Raw genomic sequence first — 24,695 nt, forward strand, 5'->3', positions numbered from 1 at the left:
ATATAAAAAAAAGGCTTGCTTTTTTCAAAAATTTGAGGGTTCTTTTAATGTAATTTGAAAGTTTTAAGTAAAATTTTATAACTTAAGTCAAAGATATTATACAAGGTGAATCTGCAAAAATCTCAATGATCATGTGCATATTCTCGCCATTGATCTTTTACGATTTTCTACTATTAAACAACTTCAAATCCAGCTTTCCCTTCATTACTATTCAAGTATACGCAGTTCTTTCTTTTTGTTTGTTTTGTTTCAGATTAAAGTATATACAGTTAATTAACTTATTATACACACCCTTTCACCGATCATCATTATGAACACAAATTCAACTATTAAAGTCAAGCTTCCTTCCAACCTTTCAACTCGTTGACTAAGAAAGGATAAACTCTAGCTGGATCCATCATCCACCTCAAGTGGCTTACGCAACTTGATGAAGATTGAGTAACACCCCTGGTTTGTTCACACTCTAATTTTTAACTCTATTTTAGCTTCGGTACTGAGTGTGTTGTGTTTGAACAACTTTGTCTACCCTCGTTTATTAGTTTCAGAAACTCGGGTTTTGTCATATTCAAGGTGATTATGAGGTTGAATGGGTTTAATTGGTTTTAGATTCTTGATTACTGAATAAATTCATTGTTGAAAGTGCAGGTACTGGAAAAAATTCATGGCTGAAAGTGATTTTTACACGAAAGATGGAACAGTGGATCACAAGGGAAACCCTGCAAACATAAAGAAAACTGGAACCTGGAAAGCTTGCCCCTTTATTATTGGTAATTTTATGAAATTAACCACTGGTAATGTGTGAATCAAATTTGGACATGCTTATCGAGTTTGGTAATTTATTCAAACAGGAAATGAATGTTGTGAAAGATTGGCTTACTATGGGATGAGCAGCAATCTAGTGCGATACTTCAAGCACCGACTAAATCAGCATACTTCTGTTGCTACTAGAAATAACCAGAACTGGAGTGGGACATGCTACATCACACCGTTGATCGGAGCGTTTTTGGCTGATGCTTACCTGGGAAGATATTGGACGATTGCCCTTTTCTCAATCATTTATGTTTTTGTGAGTTCTAATCACATTAAAAAGAGAGAGTTTGTTTGCTTATAATTGCGTCACACAACCCAATAGACAAAGTATTATCTTTTCTTTAGGCTGTGTTGTGAGTCGAATATCGGTATTTTCCTCTTCTCACTGAATTATGCTCACAACGTTGGCACAATGCATCAAAGTTATTGTTGTCTTTTCGGGTACCCGTCGACCCTTGAACGATTTGTCACCTGAAGGTATGTCTCCCTTAGTTTGAACCGAGGATCTCTCCCATATGAGAGATCTTCCACAGCACAAATACTGATTGGAGGCACAACTTCAGATGACAAATCCTTGAGGGACTAACGGATGCTCAAAAAAGACAGTACTTTTGATATAAATGCACTAGGTGATTGAAGTTTATTAGTTGAATGTTAAGGACTATGCTCAAAAAGTATAAATAATGGTACCCTGTATCAGCTTAGTCTAGTATCATCAATTTTTATCATACCGGAGTTAAGATTTTGAAATAAGCTTTTCATTAAAATCTGTATGTTCACAAATATTATAAAACCATTTATGATTCTCATACAGGGAATGACACTTTTGGCAATGTCTGCAACTGTACATGGCATCAAGCCAAGGTGCTACACAGAAGACAACTGCGACCCAACAGTGACTCAAAGTGCTGTGTTCTTTGTAGCACTTTACCTGGTAGCACTAGGAACAGGAGGAATTAAGCCTTGTGTCTCATCATATGGAGCGGATCAGTTCGATGACACCAACGAGACCGAGAAGAAACACAAGAGCTCTTTCTTCAACTGGTTTTATTTTTCCATTAATATCGGTGCTCTAATTGCTTCCTCTGTGCTGGTCTGGGTGCAGGATAATGTGAGTTGGGGATGGGGTTTTGGAATTCCAGCCATTGCTATGGCAATAGCTGTTGTATTTTTCTTTTCAGGTACTCGTTTGTACCGAAACCAAAAGCCTGGAGGCAGCCCTCTCACACGCCTCTGTCAGGTTGTGGTAGCCTCCTTCAGGAAATGCCGAGTGGCCGTCCCTGCTGATAAGTCTCTCCTGTATGAGACCATGGATGCTGAATCTAATATCAAGGGAAGCCGGAAGGTCGAGCACACAGAAGATCTTAGGTTAGAGCCTGAACATCAATCTCAAACTTGAAAATTACAATACAGTCAAGTCTAAGATAACTGGAAAAATATTGTTCAGCATGCTCAGTGCGTGTAAATAGATATACTCTACTGCCAAGTGCTTGTTTTTCTCTTGGTTTCCATGTTCAAGCTCTAAGTTAGCTGTTGTAATCTTTCAGTTTCTTTGACAAAGCGGCTGTGGAAACCGAATCAGACGACATAAAGGGTACAGTAAACTCATGGAGACTTTGCACAGTTACTCAAGTAGAGGAGCTAAAAGCTGTAATTCGCTTGCTTCCCATATGGGCCACCGGGATCATCTTTGCTGCAGTCTACAGTCAGATGAGCAATTTATTTGTGTTGCAAGGCGAAAGAATGAATACGCACGTTGGCAATTCTACGTTCAAGATCCCACCAGCATCGCTTTCAATATTCGACACCCTCAGTGTGATCTTTTGGGTGCCAATCTATGACAGAATCATTGTCCCAGTGACGAGAAAATTCACCGGTCACAAGAACGGCCTAACTCAACTTCAACGGATGGGCATTGGCCTCTTCATATCAATATTTGCCATGGTAGTTGCAGCGATTCTGGAACTCGAACGACTCCGGGAAGTGAGGAGGCACAATTACTATGAGGTTAAGGAAATGCCTATGACAATATTTTGGCAAGTCCCACAATATTTCCTCATAGGGTGTGCAGAGGTTTTCACACTCATCGGACAGTTGGAATTTTTCTACGAGCAAGCGCCTGATGCCATGAGGAGTTTCTGCTCGGCTCTGCAACTCACTACCATAGCACTTGGTAACTACTTGAGCTCTCTGCTTGTCACCATTGTCACTGCTATAACCGCTAGGAATGATAAGCTTGGGTGGATACCGGACAACTTAAATTATGGCCATATTCATTACTTCTTCTTTCTCTTAGCAGTGCTGAGTGTGCTTAACTTAGGAGCATTTCTCTTGATAGCAAAATGGTACACATACAAAAAGGCAGTGGGAACTCTTCGTTGATTCTGTACCTCTTTACCATGCCAAAGCAAATGTAAACAACTGTATATGTATCTCCACCACGCCCTCCCCTTTACACTGTTAAAACATGAAATGCTTCTCATGTCTGATTTTAAATGAGTTAATAAACAATGAAACAAGGTGAGAAAGATATAGAGGATATAATGTCTTAGCTCCTTTTTCCTGGCAAAGTGAAATCCCAATGCAACTTAGTAGCACCCAATTTTGTTTGGGATATTTTGAACTGTATGTATATAAATTGATTCGCATGGTGTGCCAAAGTGAATGTTGGAGTAATAATAAAATGAAAAAGAATGATGAGCTGTGGTGTGGTATAATGGTTGCTCATATTTCATGGCAAACTATTTATCTCTTTGAAAAGTACCTGTAACGAAAAGATTAGTTACTACTACTGATGATGGATACCTTAGTTGCGATAAAAAATAAAATAAAGAGTATCGTATTAAAAGGAAAGGAAATTATATAATAAGATTAAATAAAAATATTTAAAATAATCTAATAAATAAAATCGAGCATTTGAACCTATCGTCTCAAGCATTTGAGCTCTCGTCAAAATCGAGAGAAAAAATTCTAATCAAGGATAATATTAAACTTGTTAAAAGGTTCATCGGCTTTCTAAAGAATTAACCTGGGTGAAACCAGATATTTTAAAAAAATTACTAGACAAAACTAAAACTTCAAAAATACACTCGAGAAAAACCAAAATTTGATAATGGACCTGGATGAAATCAAAACTTTTTAAATGAATATGAAAGAGAATACTTATTGGACGAAACCAGAACTTTGAAAATAGACTGTACAAAACCAAAACTTGGAAAAATTAACAGACAGTAAAAAAAAAAAAAAATCCTGAATTGTTGGCAATTGCACGTTCCCAATTATAAATGTACATACCTACCAATAATGCAAGAATGGTCACACGCTTCTAGAAGGATTGTTGTCAATTTATATCACTGCAATAATGCATATGCTCTTGAATGATGCAAATGTATAAGGCGACTGGTGCCTTGATCACTCTTCTCCAATACGCCTTCATCTTCTTGATTCATTTCTATTATAAATCAGAATGCATCATGAACCAAATTGGATACTTTTGTTGAGGCCGTTGTTTATATTTTTGAGGTGGTAGACAAAATAATAAAAATTGGGTTTTAGATTATTTAAAAAGTTGGAGAAACATTTTTTTAGGTCCCTTAAAAATTGAAAAATAATATTTTAGACCCCTTTCAACTTTAGACTCTGGACAACTGCACCTTCAAACGACCTCCAAAGCCGGGCCTGGTCCCAACAACTTTTTTATGCGGAATTTTCTTATTCTCTTTTCTTGACTTATGTCAACCATTGTCTTTTTTTGAGCAACATTCTAAAATTTCTAAAACAAATTTTTATCTAATGAAATAATTTAAATTAAAAATAAAATGGAGTCTCTCGAAAACATGTAATCTCTGCGTAGAAAAACTTTGGTCTCAATTGTAGACTTTTCAAAAGTGAGGACTTTAGTTGATTTTGGAAAAAGATAGTCAGAAAAATAGGTCCATATCCTAAACTAACAATAAAAACATGAATTTCTTTGAAACCAAGCAAATGAGAAGTTCTATTTTTCAAAGTCAAAACTTTTAATTGTCTTCAAAATTTTAAATTATTTTCATTGGCAATCAGAATCTACAATCAATTTCGTATACCAAAAACCTATAATAAATTTTAAAGGGATCATGAATGGATATGGTGGGGATTTTTTAAATATAAAATTTTACAAAATATAAATTTTCTATAAAATTTAAATTTGTTTTTTTTTTTTGCTTTACAATTATACCTCCAATAAACGTTAAAAAATAGTCAGTGACATCAGTTTTCCTCCAAAAGAAAATGGAAGATTATTTTTCAAAAATAAAAATCTTAAAAGGGTTTTTACAAATTGTTATATTTATAATAAAGAATTAATAAGTTCTTTATCGTCATTGGATGACTCTTCCAAGATCTGTTGTTTTTCGTTGAATCTGTGTTTCTCTTTTAAGAATTGAAAAGGGATGGAAAATTTTCAAGCTTTCTTTCTAAAATGGTGGGTACAAAGATATATGAATTTTCTGATCTTTAAATGTTAAGTAAAATAGGAGGATAATACATTTCAAGACACTCAAACTCACATCATTTCGTAAAGGTAATAATGCTCATGTCAGTCGAGCTAAACCTTAATCAACAAAATATAATCTTTTTATAAATAAGTTTAGGATAATTCTAAATAAAATAAATTTACATATCTTTCTCATATAAAATTTTGCATATAATATATCGGATTGGCATCCAACAAGTTACAATAACTCATATCACATGCCATGCTTCCAAGAAAGCATTGAGTTTAGTAAAATAGTACGGCATCCAGCAGTGGACTAGAGTTTGCTAGATTGATTACCAAACAGGAGTTTGCTAGATTCATTACCATACAAGGAATGACGACCTTCGGCAATTAACTCCCCTGTTGCTTTGTTTCTGATATGAACAAGTGTTCCTGCATATCCTCCTCTTTCTCCTAATGCCTTTGAGGTAATCTCTAGCTCATCCTGCAAACCGGATTACAATCCTATTAAAACACCCACTAATTCTGCTTATCTGAATCCACAATATCTACGTAAAAAAGTTTGGATATCTACAAATATCCGAATCTGTATTATCCATTGTCATCCCTAGCTAAACCCAAAATGACTTGATCCCAAAGTGATTCACCCAAAAACTCATTTAACAAACCTAATGATATAAATCCCATATGACCAAACTTGAAACAACCCAAATTCAAAATGATCTAAAATCGAAATTAGTCAAAATACCTTATTAGAAACCTCTCAAATTCATCCAATCCAAAAACCAAAACAACCCGCTTTAGATAGATCCAATCTCACATCCTCTTTTACAACTTTTAACTAGCATACCTTTCTATTATTCCCAAGTCGGATAGTGAAAAAGTCAATCTGATTTAAATTCATCATCAAATTGGCTAACAGACTCAAGCCACAGAAATCAAGAAATAAGTAACAGAGTTGGATTACTTTCTGAAAACATTCAAATGCACTACTATAAGAAATTATTAGTACTAAATCCAAAGCAACTCACAACATTAAAAGCCCTAGAAATTCTTGATTGAATTCATGAAAAAAGATTACTTACACCGAGCTTAGCAGTTCCCAGAAACGAAATGGACATATCCACTGAAACTTTCATAGGAACACCAATAACAAAGACCGCTGACCCACCGACTTCATCCACAATATTCGCAATTGCTCCCGTTGCTAAATTTCCATTTTTATCCTGCCAAAGTTCATTTATTCAACAAAAACAAAATCAAACCCAAATCATATGATTCTAATTCAACAGAATCTTAGATCGGGGGGTTTTTGGAAAGCTTACGGTGAGGCGAGGAGGAACTTTGAAAGTGCAGGAAACGAAGCCAGGCTCGACCTTGTCGACACGGATGCCGCGTAAGCCGAAATCGTTGTAGAAGCTACGCTCGTAACCGACTCGGTGGGGGTGAATAGTGAGTCGTGACACTGTCTCCTCTGCTTCTTTGTCTAGTTGCAGGAGTTCCTTCACCTTTTCCATGTCTGATTTCCCTTAGATCTCGTGCTGAGATTGTGAGAACTGAAAATCTGGAGATTCAACGGTTAAAGCTTAAAAAGTCGTTGCTCTGTTACCTGTAATTCAATTGGGGCTGGGTCAGTCGGATTGGACTTCACTTTTGTCCTTTATGCTGGTTTTTGAAGTCTTTTACTAGATTGGGCCAAGAGAAAACAACTTACCATTTACCAAATACTAATATGAGTCTAAGAAATATTTGAATATATTAATATAGATTTTATTGTTGGAATTTTTCTTTTCTTTTATTATTTATAAGACTTATGACTTTAATTTTACTAAAATATTTGGTTAAATAAATATATTTTATAAAAAATTTATCATACTTATAAATAAGAATTTTAATTCTATTAAAATTTTATTAAATAATAAATAAATATTTTAAATTTCATATATTTAAATTATAATATTTCCCTAAAAATAAAAAAGAAAATTATATTACTTTTATTTTAAAAGGATTTTTAATTATTTATATAATCTAATTTATATTATCTATCAACTATTATGGTCAATTTATTGACTATAATAAAAGCAAACTTTGAACAGTGTAGTACAAATGTCATTTTTGAATGGTACAAAATAACTTTTATTATTTTGAATAATTTTATTTTTATTAATTATGTGAAACAAAATTATATTCAACACTGAATATAATCAATATTCTTATTTATGATTTGATTTTTTATATTATAACATTTGGATTTTTAATAATATATTTTTAATTATTTCAACAATTCAAATAATGAATATTACTTTATATATATTAATTAGAGTATTTTAAAAATTAATTAAAGATTTAAACGTGCAAAATCATGTGCAACGTTGTATGGCATTAGAAACTAGTAAATTTATAAATTGATAATGAATTATATATAAATATCTTTATAAATACAGATTTTAAAGGCTTAATATATCATTTGGTATATAAATTTGATACTTTTATTCGATGTAGTACCTATATTTTTGGGATTCATTGTTGTACTTATGTTTGAAAAAATTATACATCAGTAAATAAAAGTAACGATGTTAGTTTATTAATATTTAATTTAAAATTTAAAATTAATTTAATCAAAATTTATAATTAATTAACAATAATAAGAATTAACTCTCTTCAAAATCCTGAAATTTAAAATAAATAAAAATCACAACCACCAATGAATTCCTTGAAAAGAGGAATAAACCTATATAAAAAATGTTATAAAAGTCAATTCAATGTTATAAAGTTAATTCTGCAGTTTCTATTTGGATCTAAAATTATATATTAATTTGGTATTTTTTTAACTTGGTACTTATTCTTTTTACTACATACCAAAATGTAAGGTTGTATATCAAGTATTGGTTGTCAATGTCACATCAACATATTTTAATAATGTTACCCAGGTATCTAAAAATCGTATCGAGTTGATTTACGATTTTCAAGTTTAGGTACCAATTAAGTCAAAAAAAAATTTAGATACCAAATAGGTATAAGTTACCCAAGTCTAGGTACCTTTATATATATTAAACTTAAAAAATTCACAATTAACACTAAATGTATTATATTAATAAAAAGGTAAACTACCAAAATAGTCACTTTTGTTTACCTTAGGTTACATTTTAGTCACTTATGTTTGAAATGTTACATTTTAGTCACATATGTTTGTGTGCTGTAACATTTTAGTAACTGAGCCGTTAATTGTCGTTAATAGTGTAACGATAAGCTGATGTGACATGTTAAATTATCATTTCAAACAAAAAATTTAGGTTAAATTATACAATTGGTCCCTATATATTTTTTTCTTTTTGAGCAATTTAATTTTTTCTTTTATGTTCTTTTAACTTTTCTTTTCTTTTTCTTTATTTTCCTTTCTCTTCTGCTTCTCTCTCTCTGTTTCCCTCCATTCTCTATCTCTTTTAACGTAGTTTTTTTATATTCTTCACTTGTTAAAACTTTTTTATACTTATGAAAAAAGAAAAGGCGAAAGCTGAAACCAAAATAAAACTTGCTTCGCATATTCTTACCCCCACAATTACAAACCCTCATCATCCCTTATCGCTTTAACAAACTAATTTTGATATCTCAATGACTTAGTCCACAAGCTCGTCTCACTAGAAGACCTCTCCAGTCATGGCTTATGGCAGTCCACCCTCAACAAAGTTTCCTGAGCTCATTCCCTTAACCTCCTAACCAACCCCCATGACCATCTTATATATCTTACCTACAACACTCTCGCCCTCTCGAAATTAAATTGTTTTACAAATTCTTCAAATGAGCTCTACACTCTCAATGACTAAAATGACCACCATACGAAACTTACCCTAAACTTTACCTAAACCGGTTTGGTTCCATGCTCCATTTCTCTCTTCGGTTCATCCATGCCCGACTTCCAATCAAGTTTGCTTGGGAATATCTAAGAAGGTTTAGATCAAATTTATCGTTTGCTTAATTTTATTCATCAGAAAATAGAAGAAAAGGAAATAAATAATATACACAATTTTGTAAAATTTTGGAAACGAAAAAATTTTTGTTTTGAATATAAAGAATTCAATTTATGTTTAGATTTTATTAATGATATGGTTTTTATATTGATTAATTAGATCCAATTTTATTTTCAAAATTAGGTTATATTCAAACAGAGATTTGATTAAGAATGATTGATATTTGGTTTTGAGTGAAATTCAATTTAGGAATCATGTGAAAAAATAAGGACTTGGTTTATTTGGTGAGAAAAGATTATGTTTTTGCAAAGTGAATAATATGAGAAGGAGAAAAATAGAGAAAACAAAGGGAAAGAAAAAGGAAAAGAAAAAAGAAAAAATTAAATTGTTCAAAATAATAAAAGTATAAGAGCTTATTTTAACAAATGGAAAATATAGAAAATTACGTTAAAAGAAATGATAAATGGAGGAAAATAGAGGAGAAGGAGAAGAAAATGGAAAATAAAGAAAAAAATGGGGAAAGTTCAAAGAACATAAAATAAAAAAATTAAATTGCTCAACACAAAAAAAAATATAGGGATCCATTGTATAATTTAACCTAAAATTTTTGTTTGAATGATGATTTAACGTGCCACGTTAGCTTACCGTTACACTGTTAATAACAATTAACACTTAGTGGCTAAAATGTTACAACACAATAAAGTAAGTGATTAAAACCTAACATTTCAAACATAAGTGACTAAAATGTAACATGAGACAAACAAAAATGACTATAGTTTTCCCTTAATAAAATCATGAGAATTCAAATATAATAATATTTCTAATTAACTTTTTCAGCCAATGAAGTTTTGGCTTGATGGTAAATTTAAGGCCTTTGGAACTTTGAGGTCTTAAATTTAAATTTCACCTTATGTAAATATGTGGATTCTCTTCTAAATTTATTTTAGGAGTCCCACCTTATGTAAATATTGATAATCTCGTACATGCATGCATCATTCACATAGACATTTAGTTGAGTTTCAGTTATCTTTGCTATAACTAAATACTAAGTGGTTATAGGTTGTTATGATTGGTTGCTAGGAGTTGACTTGGTCAAATCAAGAAGCCAAGATGATTTGTGATAGGTTATAAATACTCTCTCTTCCTATGACTAAAGAACAATTTTTTAGAATAGAATAAATAAAACCATACAACATTTCTTATTCATCTTACCTTTTTACTCATCTTTTTTCTTCTACTTTCCTTTTATATTCAAACTTTCTTCTTTGTCAAACTTTGTACTAGACTGTATTATGGTATCAGAGCTTTAAGTTTTACAGCGTTAGTCTCGATCCATGATTTTTTTGTTCAAAGGTTCTCAAGCTATTTTTTTTCATGAAGATTCTAAATCCTCCAATTGCAAATTTTAAAAATGAATATGTCGAACCTTAAGTACTCTAATCATTAAAGTCATTCTCCAACAAATCTATAATTCTTAACTTAGATTAAACAAATTACCTTTTGGCTTCAACAAGTGTTCTTTACGCAAGTCATTCTGTAACGCCCTAAAAATCCCTTATATATTTGTTTTCTTATGTTTGTGACACAAATATATGCCTGTTTCAGTGGTTATGTATTCTAGAAGTGTTTAAGAAGTATTGGGTTCAAGCCTTGGCTTGGGCAAAATTTTTGTTTTAATTGAATAAACCCCTATCTTTAGTCAGTAGGCTTAAAAATAAATATTGAAAAAAAAATGTAAGAATGGACCTACTGGTCTGGTGGTTAAGTGGTGTGATGTAGTGTTAGGGGTCTTGAGTTTGAATCTCTGTATGTGCAAGGAGGATTTTTTTTTGTACATGTGCCGTGAAGGAGTTTGAAATATGGTAAAATTCTAAGTATTTGAGGAGTGTGGGGATGTTGTGGCCGATTTTTAGGAGTTTGTTGAGGGAATTTCGATTTTTGAGGGATTTGGGGGATTGAGGGGAGTGTTTTGGGGAGATTTGGATGGAAGAATTTGGATAAAACCTAAACTAGTAGTGGTAATTTCAGTTACTCTCTCTTTCTCCCCAATTTTCTGATAGCTTTTGGTTTTTCTCTTTACTTCCATCTTTTATTTTTTCTTCTTATTTTTTTTACTTTTGCTGTCGTTCGGTTCTTCACAACCTCCACCTACTGCCGAAATTTTGAGATTTCCATGCTCTTTTTTTGTTCTCTCCAAGCCGAATGATAACTACTTCTTTTCCAAATCTCGGTTGCTCCTAATCTTTGGACAATTTGAATTTATTCTCTTTGCTGCCGAATTGCTGCCAAAATTGCTACCGAAAGTTTTTTCCCATCATCTTATTCTTATTTTCTTTTCCTATTTGCTTCATTGTGTTCATTCGTTCCGTGAGTAAGCGTACGTTTTCGTGGTACAGTAAGTTTTGTTTCTAGTTCTTGATTAACTTTTGTTTGGTTAAGTGGTTTAAGGGGATTTTCTGTTGGTTGTTTAGGAGTTGACCAAAGGGCTAGAGGTCTTTGATTGACATCTTAAGTGGGCGAAACCTCCCTCCTTACTCTAGTGAAGGTATTGTTGTTGTGAGTTTAACACTTGGTCAACTTTTATGTTTTTGATTGAGTAAATGTTTAAGTGAATAATTGGTGATTGATTGGTCAAATGTATGTTTCAAAGACTTGGGGCAGTTTTCTTAACAAATAGAAATCAGGTGTGTAAACCCTGCCTAAAACGTAAACCGGCAAAAGCCAAAAATTATGGCAATTGACGCTACACGAGCGTGCACTCGCTCGTGTGGTAAACCAAATGTATAAAATGTGGGCATTAGATTGTTGCGGTCCCCATGAGTGATTTCGTGATCTTAGGTTGTTTTGGGCCACGATGAGCCGAAATGGGTTATGTGGGCCCAACAGGCTTGTGGACCCCACACGGGTAAACCACACGAACGTATGGAAAAAATTGGGCCAAACTGTGTAATTTCATGACCGTGGCCAATTTTGGGCTTTGAGGCCCACACAAGTGTGTGACCTATATGAGCCCACATTATGGGCCTTGAGCCCAATTTCACTGTTTGACTGTTAAGGTTGCACGGGTTGCTTGAGACGACTGTGAATCTACTGATGGGTCAGTAAGTAAACCTAAACTCCCAAACTGATATGAAATGACTGTTATGCCCTCACGTGGTAAAATGCCTGTTATGCCTTATGTTATAAAATGACTGTATGTTTTATGTTATGTATGATTGTATATAAGCATGCCACGATATATATGTTGCATACAGGTATGTTATATTGCATGGGAATGGGATTATTATGATTGGAGGAAGTTTATCAGATTGGCACTCTCTGCTGCAAATCTGTTAGTGTCATGACGGTGCTAATTTTGGAGTGAAGGGATGGGTGGGTGATATTATCCCCACATGGAGTGCTGGGCTAGATGGAGTGGAGTGCAGAGGCTGGATGGGTAAGATTTCTAATTGCATGTCTGAACTGTTACTATCACTGTAATGGGCTAAGGCCCACATTGATACTGATACTGTAATGGGCTAAGGCCCAACGGAACTAAACTGTTATTGAATTGGGCTTAGGCCCAGACTGCACTTGCCTAAGGCCTAATTGGCCATTTTGCTTATATGAGGTTACACACTGAGTGTTCATAAACTCACTCATTTGTTTATCTTACAAGTAATCCCCAGTCTTAGGGATCGGCATTGCGAGAGACTCGGAGGTGACCATAAAACCGCACCTACTTCTATACTCGATTTTTACTGACAATAATTTAACTTGGGTATTTGTTGTAATAAGGCCTCTTTAAATTGTTAACTTTTAATTTGAGATTTTTTTTTTAAAATCTTACTGATAGTAGTAGGACGCGGATTTTCAAAAGATGAATGCTTTTCAAGACACCACGTTTTCGTAAAATACTGTAAAAGCTTCCGCATCAAACAACGTTTTAAATATAGCAACAAACTAATATGATCAACAAACTGCTAAAAACAACTGGAGTTTTCAATAAACGAGAATTAATATAGAATGAGTTTTTTTTTCAATGAAACTATATTTTCGAAAAAAAAACACTTCAATGTGATATCGCCAGATACGAACATAACGTCTAGGCCGATTTTGAAGTGTTACACATTCTTTTTAAAAGTATATTGAGAATGCTTGCACTTTTCAAAGTTCATTGTTGCTAAAATTGGAAATAAGGTGATGAATTCTGAATATCTTACTTTTAAACAAGATAGTGCTTTAGCTTTGTGGTTACTTGTATCGATTAGCTCAAGTATATTGCTTGCACTTGTTAGATGCACATCCTCATATGAGATTTGGAAAAAAACTTCAACAAATATTTTCTACCTTATCCATGACATGAGTTATGCATCTTCATTGTATAATTAAAAAAGTCTAAGAAACCAGGATCAATCCATGCTTGAGTATCTTGCTGAAGTACAGACCATTTATGATAATATTGCAAGTTCTGGTCATCCCCATTTTAGACACCGCGTATTATTTAACTATCCTTATCGGATTACCTAGTGACTATGAGTTTGGTTGTGGCGGTTATAACCTTTGGTATGCAACCATGTACCTTACAAGGAGTGAACAATGTTTTGATTGAATTTGAAGCTAGGCAAAAGATACTATTTTGCAACAAAGAGAAAAATATACGAGAGTGCAATGTTTACTTTTAGTTTATACTTTTGAAAGTTATGTTCCAATGATTAATGATTTAATTTTGTTTTAAATTTTTTATTTTAATTTCATTTTAACGTTTTAATTTTTTTAATTTTCATTTTAAATCAAGCCATATAATATCTAATGTGTTATTTAATGGTTAAATTTAATTTATATAACCTTGAAACATTTTAAAATTTGAAAACCAATTTAAAATAAGAGTCGTAATTTAAGGACAAATCATTTAATTACCTCTTATGAAATATAATTTGAATTAGAAAAGCATTAATCAATTTAATTGACCACCAATATTAAATTGTTTTAATTAAGTCGATTAAAATTTATATGAGTAGATTAATAGATTAAGTTAATTTGAAGTTGACCACCAATTGTTCTCTCCTAATCATCTATACCATACTTAAAATTTTTTATTAAAATGACATCAATAATTAACCGGATAACAACTAGTCCGTTTCTACTCACTTCTGGAAACCTATAACAACCCGTTAACTGCCGTCGGACTTCCTTAAAGGACTCAATAATTACATCAATATAGTTGCTAGAGTAGACTGTGATAGTAGCGTTGACATTGGAATTCCATAAAAAAGCCAAGCTTCCATTACGACCAATTTTATCTACATAAAAGCAATTATCAGACTGAAGAGCAATACGAATTTCCTTTTTCTTTTTCTTTTTTTTTTTTGTAATGAACTAAAGTTTCTATAAGAAAACCAAACTTGAGGTTTTTTACCCAAATAATATAAAAAAATGCCAAAATGGTATGTTGCAACAATTATGTACCAAAATGGTACATTTAGATGGATGGAGAGTGGTGCATGGCAGCACCACCCTGATATTCTGACACAATACAGTTTAAAAAATAATAATAAAATAATGGTGGAGGCATGTAGATAGACAGCACACATATAAAAATACGGGTCAAATATAGGTAGTATACAATAAAAATCAGACTCGAAAACCGACCCGCTGACACGATGGGACAAAATACTAGGTCACTTCTTGGGAAAAGACGGCACCCAGTGGTGGAGGAGACGACACTGGTGGCACCTCGGTGGTAGGCGATGGGACGGCTGCATGTAACAGTTCATTTGTTTTTTTTTTTTTGTGTGTTTGGGGACCTTATAATAGTCCCTAAGGTTCATTTTTGCCCGGTGAGTGAAGGAGAAGAAAGAGAAGGAGAAGAAAAGAAGAAGAAGAAGAAGAAGGAGAAGGGAAAAAGAAATAATAATAAAAAGATGGAGAAAAGAGAGAGGGAAGGAGAAAGAGAAGGAAAAAAAATAGAAAAGAAAAAGGTATTTTTTTGTTATAAATTAATTGATTAATGAAACATTTAATTTGTTTTTGTTGTTATTATTGTTGATTTAATTCAAATATAATTTTAAATTTATTTTGTAAGGTATTATTTGGTTAAAAGAGCTATTAAGGTATGTTTGTATTTATTTTATATTTTCATTCATTCATATTTTATTTTTAATGTTTATTGAAGTAAAAAGCCTATTTATGTTATGTACAAAGAATGTTTTATTATTTTATGTAATTTATTTGTTATGAGTGTTTTAGGTTGATTATATATATTTTATGAAATTTATTTGGCATGTTATTTTGATTATTTTAATATTTTTTATTTTTATGTAGACAAAAGATGAGACCATTGATATGGAATTTGGAATTTATGAAATAAATTAGGAATTAGTTTTCTAATTTTTAAGATTTTATAATTGAGAATAAGAGTTTATGTTTTTAAATTTTATTTTATGTTTTTATAAATATTTAAAATGAAATTTCTTTTGAACTTCTATGAAAAAATTATATTTTTTGACAATAATTAAGTTGGCATGTTATTATATATATTATATGTTAAACCAAAACATTTTACTTATTATCATTTTAAAATAATAAGAATATTTGTATTTATTATGTATCGTTTATGTTATGTTTTTGTTATATTTTTATTGGCATGTTATTTTTAGTATTTTAATATAAAATTTTTGTTTTTATGTAGATAAAAGATTAAACCATTGAGATGAAATTTGTGAATGGGACCATTGAGTTGGAGTTTGAGTTGGAATTTATAAGATATATTTATTTTGTTAATGTAATATAGCAAAAAATATGATGTGGAAAAAAGCTGTATGGTATTTTTTTGTAATTAAAACAATATATAAAATTTAGGTATTTCGATAAATATTTAAAATCCATCAAACATTAAAATTAATAATGAAATTTGTTTTGAAATTGCGGTATGCAATGACTCCATTGATTAAGAACAATGGTCACATATTAAACACAGTTAATAATATGGTAATATATTATTATTTGTTAATTACAAGTTCCCTTAAAAAAGATCTACGTAATTTACGGAAATAAATTATGTTATTATAACTATTTTCTGTAATTTATCACTATCAGGGCTTGTACCGTGCATTAAGGGGCCGGGTGAATGGTTTAGGATATTCCTCGGATGAACGATTGATGCCATACTTGGAGTTAGCTGGATTCGGGTCAGTAGTATTGATCTGGATGTTTGATTTGCGGTATGATTTAATATCCGCATTGGTTCATTTGCCGTGTAGGGAGTGCAGTAACGGGAGTAAGTGCGATAGCTGAGCCGGCTGCCCTTTGTTATAGCCTATTAGGAGTCTCGCCCGCCGATGTTAAGTCCAATTTTACGGGTTTGAAATTTTCATGGCTGAAAGCCAATTTTTAACATTTATCAATTAATGCCACTGAGCATGAGGTGATGTGCGCAGCTCGAGCGTACATTATGCATATTATAGGGGTGTACTGATGCCTGATGCAAACAACAACATGGTTCATTTGATGTATTTACCCTTATTAGCTGATTTGCAGAATGTTCGCTCGTATAGTTGGGGTTCCGTAGTTCTGGCTATGTTGTATTGTGAGTTTTATCGGACAACAAAACCTGATGTCGTAGACATAGGCGGATGCCTTGTATTGCTGTTGTCATGGGCTCTTTATCAGATGTCATTCTTGGCATCGGTTAGGCACCAACCATCTGTATTTCCACTATTGAACAGGTGATAAAATTTAACTTCTTATTAATTGACATTTTTTTATAATGATACTATTCTAACGATACTATATTTACTTGTAATTTGTTTCGTAGATGGAGTTTTTATCTGGGTATCAAGAGGTCGTACACTGTCCCAATATATCGTCTGATGATTGAACAACATGCCGGGAAAGGGGTAAGCTATTCCAATATTCGTGACATGTAATTACTTTGTATATCTTACTCGAACCGTGTTAAATTTTAACCATGTTATTAGTCATGCTATTTATCTGGATGTCGTATTAGAGACCAGAAATTGTGGTTGTTATACCCTCGTCTGCCCACATTTATTCTCACCTGTGGTGTATTAACGCACCAATTATCAATTTCTAGACAGTCGAGTGGTATAACGGGGATCGAGTACTCCGGTAATTTGGTTGCATCCAGTATATCCCAGATCCACCAATACAGTTGGGAAAGATTCACTTGATCAACAAGAGAGGAAAACATGGAAATAATTAGGGAGTTATGCACCGAAAATATATTGCAGTGTGGGATAATCAGATGGCGCGAAAACCTCAGATGGATATTTCTTCCGATTTGCAACCATAGTTAGAGTACATGCAATTGTACTCTAGTACGGGAAAACCATATTCACTTAGTGGGCAGTCGACTGTAGTCCCCTCGCAGATTTATCGACCTGGGGCATACGAGCTAGTGCCCAATATAGAGGCTGAGCCAGAGCTCGAGCCCGAGCCCGAGCTACAACTGGAACCCGAGCCCAAGTGATCACATACACATTCGACTAATAGTTCTTATCATCCGGAGTTACGGGTCAATGACTATTTCCTGGGCTCGTTAGGACACGAATATCATTCCGGGTTTGATATCTTTGGGTCGTATCCATCACAATACAACACTCCTCCTAACTTGTATCCACTGCAGTACTCCACTCCTCTTGGGTTGTATCCACCATAGTATGGCACTCCTCCCAGCTCAAGTTCATCGACGACGTTCGGGGCATATGATTTTTCTTCCATATTTCGCGCACCCCCACCTATGACCGAAGAGGATGTTGATCGCTGCAATCACCCACAACGTGAACGTAGACCTCCGCAGAAATATACCCCTATGACCACACCATCAAACCATCAATTTTAGGGGTTTCTTGCAATTTAAATATTACAAAGTTTGCACTTTTTTATTCTAAAAAAATATAAATCAAGAAAAAGACAATCTTTGTATTTATTTAATTATATTAATTGCAACGTTAAAACTTCGAACAAACTTGGTGGTCATAAATTAAATTAATTGTAACATTACAACATTAAACACTAAAACTTTTAACAAACTTTATAATATAAATTAGGTACATTGGATTACATAAGCTCAATTTTTACCTAATTGTGACGATTGTCCAACATGGTAGTTTTTTTGCTGGCATTTACTCTGATTATGACCAGCTAATCTGCATAATCCACAACGATTACCGTTAGATTTCTCCCTAATGTTAATTTCATTAAGGATTCTAGATGATTGAGGATGACCTTTTAGATTCCTACGCAACCCTTTGTCTGGGACAAGCTCGAAAGTCATCGGAGGCACCTCTCACGTAGACAGGTCAGGTACGATGGAGAACCCATTCTCCCAGACACGCAACGTGTGCTCGAGTGTGTACACATCATTGACAAATTGTTCAACATTGAGCGAGACTTTAGCACACACTGCCACAACATGTGTATATGGATAATAAAGTGTTTAGAACCTCCTACAATCGCACCGTCTGTTTCAAAGATCAACTCTATAGGACCTAGGTGGTATACTGGGTCGACGACCGATGGTCTCCGTAACTCAAAACGTTCAAGACGTCGTGAATATACTTCTACATTCATCGACCTCATCATCCGACGATTTACAACCATTGCATCCTTGACATCTTCAACAAACATGTGTCCCGCCTCCATCTAGTTGACTTGTTGCTGACCCATTCTTGGCATCAAGGTAGCCAACCTGTAGAATATAGCCGAGAGAACAGATGAAATTAGAAGATGTCGTGTTTTTAACAACACAACGTTAATCCCCTCCACTAATTTTGTGGTCATTTGACCATAACGAAAGCCCTCGTCAAAACTTTGAGCCCATTGCCACGGCTTCATGGTACCCAACCACTGTCAGAAAGATGTGTTCGTTTGATCCTCCATGTCACTATCAAGTCAAGTCATTCTTTGGTGGAAAATGTGTGGTTCTAGCTTGTGCGCTGTATATGTATTAAGAAAAGATAAGTTACAATATTGCTTTAAAACATTAAAACTTATATTGAAAAGATAAGGTTACCCTTTACCCATTCTCACAACTTGTCTCCACCAGTCTACATTCTTATAATCTTGATGGAAGTTAGACGCGATGTGCCAAATACAGTAAAAGGATTTCTATGGCACATCGAGACACCTAATAGCGGCAATTAATCATTTCTTTCTATCGAAAATGATGTAAATATTATCATTGCTAATAACATACATTTGCAATTTGGTAAGGAAAATTTCCCACGATTCCATGTTCTCCTTATCTACGATGATAAATGTTATCGAAAACACGTTCTTGTTGTCGTCTTGAGCAATCGCAAGGAGAAAGATTTGTGTATATTTCCATATAGCTAGGTCTCATCTACTTGCACAAATAGCTTACAGTGGATCAAACGTCCAGAACATCCTATGGAAAAAAAAATTTCGGTTGTAGATGGTCATCCGGGCCGTTATAAGGTCGTGTCTGTAACTCAATGACAGTCCCTAGTATGTACTCCCACATAGCGGCTATCCATCCTTATAGCTTATTATACAACGCATCGAAATCCCTATACAATTGCTTCATTGCCATTTATTTAACTATCCATGCCTTTCAGTATGATACTCGATATTGGAATTGTGTTTGCATTTCGGTAATCAGTGTCAAACTTTAATGGTAGGCATGTCCTTCACCATTGGCATGATACACGTACAGATAGTTTTGGAATCAAGTTTTCGATAATCTTCTATCATACGTGTTGATGTGCACGTGTGAGGCCCAACAAATTTTCGTATCTGTAACAGCCCGATTTTGGGCCTAGTCGGAACAGTGGTTTCGGGACCACGAATTCGACAAATAAAAATTTATTTTTCTTATATTTTTATGGTCTACAATTTCACGGAATGATTTTGTGAAAATTTCGTTCGAAAATTTCAACGTTTAGGCACTCAATTTAGTCAAAAGGACTAAATTGTAAAAAGTGCAAAAGTTGAGTTCTACATGTTAGAGGTGTTCAATTGTTATGAAACTTTAAATTGGAGGTCCTTATATGGTAATTAGACCATTGGTTAAGTTGTTAGACAAAAATGGGCATGAGATAAGTGAAATAAGAAATTTTTAAGTTAGGGGCAATTTGGTAATTTAGTAATTAAAATGAATTAAAAGGGAAAAAGATGGCAAATTGGGCTCATCTTCTTCATTGGGACGAAATCAGCAAGGGGGGAGCCATTTTTAGAGTATTCAAGCTTCCAAGCTCCATAGTAAGTGATTCTAAGCCCCCGTTTTTAATGTTCTTTACGTTTTTAGAGTCCCGGTAACTTGATTTTGCTTATTCTAGCAATAATTTAATCTAGGATTTATATTTGGAAAAATACCCATATGTGAAATGTGTTTATTTTGATGTTTTATGGTAAAATATGAAGCTAGAGATTATGTTAAGCAACTTTTGCTAAGCGATTTTGAGTGAAAACGAGTAAAACGACATAATCGATAAAAATACTAAATGTTCATAAGTAAGTGTTAGAATGGGAATTTGGTGTTGTTATAGAAGGGAAAAATGTTCAGCATGTCATAATACATAAGAATAAGGGATAAATTTTAATTTCCGAGCCTAGGGGCAAAATTGTAATTTTGCCAAATGTGATTTTTGGACTGGATTGAATAATGTGAGTGTTAAATAAGTTAAATGTGTTATTATAAGTCAAGAAAGACAAGGAATTGACTTTGATTAGTGAAAAAAATGAGAAAAAAGTGAGAAATTTCCCGATTGAACATTCGGAATAAAAAGGGATACGAATGAAGTGACAGAAATGATCACATATGTGGCATGGACTGTGTGTAGGCCAGTATATGAAAGTGAAAGTGTTGGTCACGTGTGTAGTACTGTGTGAAGGCTACTACGTGAATCGATAAATAATGGTCACATGTGTAGTACTAAGTGAAGGCTACAATGTGTACCGAGAAGCTTTGGTCACGTGTGTAGTATTGTGTGAAGGCTACTACGTGAATCGATAAATAATGGTCACATGTGTAGTACTAAGTGAAGGCTACAATATGTACCGAGAAGCTTTGGTCACGTGTGTAGTACTGTGTGAAGGCTACTACGTGAATTGATAAATGATGGTCACATGTGTAGTACTAAGTGAAGGCTACTATGTGTACCGAAAAGCTTTAGTCACATATGTAGTACTATGTGAAGGCTACTACGTGAATCGTAAAGCTTGATCACGTGTATAGTACTATGTGAAGGCTATTACGTGAACCGTAAAAATTGATCACGTGTGTAGTACTATGTGAAGGCTACTACGTGTATCGAATGATAATAGTAACATGGGTGGTACTATGTGAAAACCCCAAATATTTGTTGTTATATCGACATGTTTAACGAGATATGAGAATGTGATTGAAATGTGATAAGTTACGAAAGAGTGACTGAAGTGATGAAGTCTTGCATTGTGTTATAAAATAAATGGTTATAATGCTATGTGAATGAGAGATATTGGAATAGAATAGATTTGGACAGTGACGGTGATGTTAGTTTGAAAAATCACCAAAAATTGTAGAAATGGATTTAGTGGTTGAATGAGATATGAAATTAAAGCTTATTGAGTCTACTTTCATTAAAAGAAACAGAGCAAGCAAAAAAGTTGTATATTTTGAGATATTTGAATTTTAGTGAGATAGGATCAAAATGATTTCGGAATCCCCTGTTCTGACTTTGGAAAATCACTAAAAATTGTAAAAGAATAATTATGAGTTATAATTTATATTATTAGAATCCTTGATGAGTCTATTTTCAAATGAAATAAACGAAATTATCATCCAAATTCTGTACAGTGAGATAATTCATTTTTAGTGAAGAGAGGTCAGTGATGTTGAGCAGTGAAATAGGGGTGAATTTAAAGAATAAACTATACTAATTGGCCAAGTCAAAAATTCTGAAAATTTTATGGTAAGAAGACATGTGAGTCTAGTTTCAGGGAAAATTAACGGATCTTAAGTTGGAGCTCTGTAGCTTCAGATAAAAATGATTTGGTGAAGCTAACTCAAATAGACAACTTTGAATTTAAATATAAGTGAATAGTGAAATTATGTATAATGCTATTTAAGCAAGTTTTATACATAAAGGATGTGGAATGAAGAGGAGGAGGAGGACAATATAATGTATGAAAGAATTGTGTATAATCGTCATATGCCCGATTATAATCGGTAAATGTTAAATTGAATGGTAAATACGTATTGGTACCGAAGGAACTATTGCGGTGTTGAAAAGCAATTGATCAAATATATAAGAAATTTAGTCTTGATATATATATGATAATAATGATATATGGATGATTATATCATTGAGTTGCATTGATTAATTCGGTTTATGTGATGGAAATGTCAAGAACATTTGTCTTTGATATGTGATGATCATGGTTTAAGCTCATATGGGAAAATAAAGTTTCATAGTATGAGAGTGTGGTATTGAAATATATATATTGGATTGAGAAATTAATTTGAATTGTGAACATGAAATATTGTGAATTGAATAAAATGGAAATGGAGCTTTGAATTACATAAGTAAGAATCGGGTCTCGTAGGCCCTATTTGTTATGAATATAATATTTTGAGGATATGTTATAAAGAATTATAAAAGCATGTTAAAAATTTGAAGAGTTTAAATTTGAATGAAATTTTGTAACTCGGTTTAATACGTTTACATGTGTAAGTGTTCTAGTAATGCCTCATACCATATTCTAGAGTTGAATAAGGGTAAGGGGTGTTACAGTATCTCCCACATATGTGAATTTTGAATAAATACAGCTCGTGCCCACCAATTGCAGCTTTTCGTCGACTTCCAACACTCTCTAATATATAATGTCGGTTTAGACACTGCGACTTTGTAGTCCACTAATATATTCATGCTATACCGCTTCATAGAAAATACGCATTCTTCCTTACTTTTGAATCTCTGGCCTACGAACAACTCCTCAGGATTGGAATTTACGGCTAACTGGTGAGCAGGTAGTATTTCAGGGTACTCGAAACTCGGCTACGTGCGCTGCATAGGGTCTATGAGTGACATTTGTGGCCTAGGATTATTTTGTATCACAATACGTCGAATCTGGTTCCCGACTGAAGACACGTTAATGTTTTCATCGTCATTCACGTCTTCATCGTCAATATCATCGGGGACCTCGTCCACATCGGGATCACTATCACTATCGACCTCTTGATCACAATGATCACTATTATCGTATCCATCATCACCAACCACATCAATATCGGGTGCAACATTAAGATCGATATCGATCCCGCTTATAGTCGATTCACTATCAACGTACGCCATTGGAGCCACCACGCACGGTTCTTGAGCTCCATGTTCTTCACCATATGCAGTGAGATCTTCATTTTGCTCCACACCGGCTAACTCAGCAAATAAGTGAATCGTTGCATTTTGGTCACTCCGATTCCCACAATAAAGAGCGATCATTGTCTCTACGTCTCCATCGTCTACAAGTTTCATTTCGGTGAATTTGATGGGATCTGTCGAAACTGGAAACTTGTAGAAAAGTTTCGAGATCCTTCTCCCACAACGTCTAACAATTTTTACGCTAATCATTTTCTTCATATCATCGAATGAGACATTTCTATTAAATCTCATTGCTATTTATTGCCGGCATTCAAATATATATCCAACGGTTATTGTCAAGATGATTCCATCAAAATAAGCGCATACAAAAACTGATTATCCATATTCAATTCTCAATCATTAAAAATAAACAAAAATTCTCAAAACAATTTCGAACAGCATAAAAATACTTACATAAAAAAATTAATGAATGAAAAGAGTCCATTTCTAACTCTATCAAATTTATTGTCATTTCTAACAAATATCTATGACAAAAATATTTTCAGATTTATCTATTCTTTTTATTGTTATCACTAACTAACAATTACTTTATAATAGTTAAACTTTCAAATACATTAAAAATTTTACAACATAACATTGTCAATAATCTAAACACAAAATTTACTAACAAATCACAATAAACAAAATAACTTTAAAACAAAATATAAAAATAATACTAAACAAACTATATAATACTAACATCATAATCTATTATATTTGAAAATAACAATAAAAATAATAATACATTTTCTTTTTTCTCTTTTCTTTCTTTCTTCTCTTCTCCCTCTCTTGTTCTGCTAATTTTTTTTCAAACTGATACAAACCGGATGGGAGAGTGGGGGGAGGAAATATACTAGGTGTGCCACCTATTAGATAGGCACCACCAGTGCCACCTATCAGATAGGGGTCACTAGTGCCGCCTATCAGATAGGCACCACAACTAAATTATTATTATTATTTAAAGTGTATTGTGTCAGAATGAGGGTGGTGCCGCTTATGTACTACTCTCCACCCATCTAAATGTACCATTTTAGTACATAATTGTTGCAACATACCATTTTGATTATTTATCTATTTATTTAT

At 33.3% G+C, this 24,695-nt stretch overlaps 2 protein-coding genes across 3 annotated transcripts; one reads left to right on the forward strand and one right to left on the reverse strand.

The window, feature by feature from the left end:
• The first annotated feature begins 207 nt into the window (after positions 1-207).
• LOC105788729 (protein NRT1/ PTR FAMILY 8.1) lies at positions 208-3,354 on the forward strand. 2 transcript variants are annotated; one of them, XM_012615758.2, is made up of 5 exons: positions 208-570; positions 646-767; positions 849-1,066; positions 1,625-2,178; positions 2,358-3,354. In XM_012615758.2, exons 2-5 carry the CDS (start codon positions 662-664, stop codon positions 3,190-3,192), a joined length of 1,713 nt encoding a protein of 570 aa, XP_012471212.1. In that variant the 5' UTR covers positions 208-570; positions 646-661; the 3' UTR covers positions 3,193-3,354. The 2 variants fall into 2 exon arrangements, with proteins under 2 accessions (XP_012471212.1, XP_012471211.1); XM_012615757.2 differs by having other exon boundaries at positions 208-450.
• Positions 3,355-5,399: 2,045 nt separating this feature from the next.
• LOC105788730 (uncharacterized) lies at positions 5,400-6,969 on the reverse strand. Its single transcript, XM_012615759.1, has 3 exons — positions 6,610-6,969; positions 6,370-6,510; positions 5,400-5,768 (listed from the first exon to the last, which is right to left on the reverse strand). The coding sequence occupies exons 1-3, from the start codon at positions 6,799-6,801 to the stop codon at positions 5,598-5,600; spliced, it is 504 nt and encodes a 167-aa protein (XP_012471213.1). The 5' UTR covers positions 6,802-6,969; the 3' UTR covers positions 5,400-5,597.
• Positions 6,970-24,695: the final 17,726 nt, after the last annotated feature.

This window comes from Gossypium raimondii, chromosome 2 (genome assembly GCF_025698545.1).
Source record: "Gossypium raimondii isolate GPD5lz chromosome 2, ASM2569854v1, whole genome shotgun sequence".
Lineage (NCBI taxonomy): Eukaryota > Viridiplantae > Streptophyta > Magnoliopsida > Malvales > Malvaceae > Gossypium > Gossypium raimondii.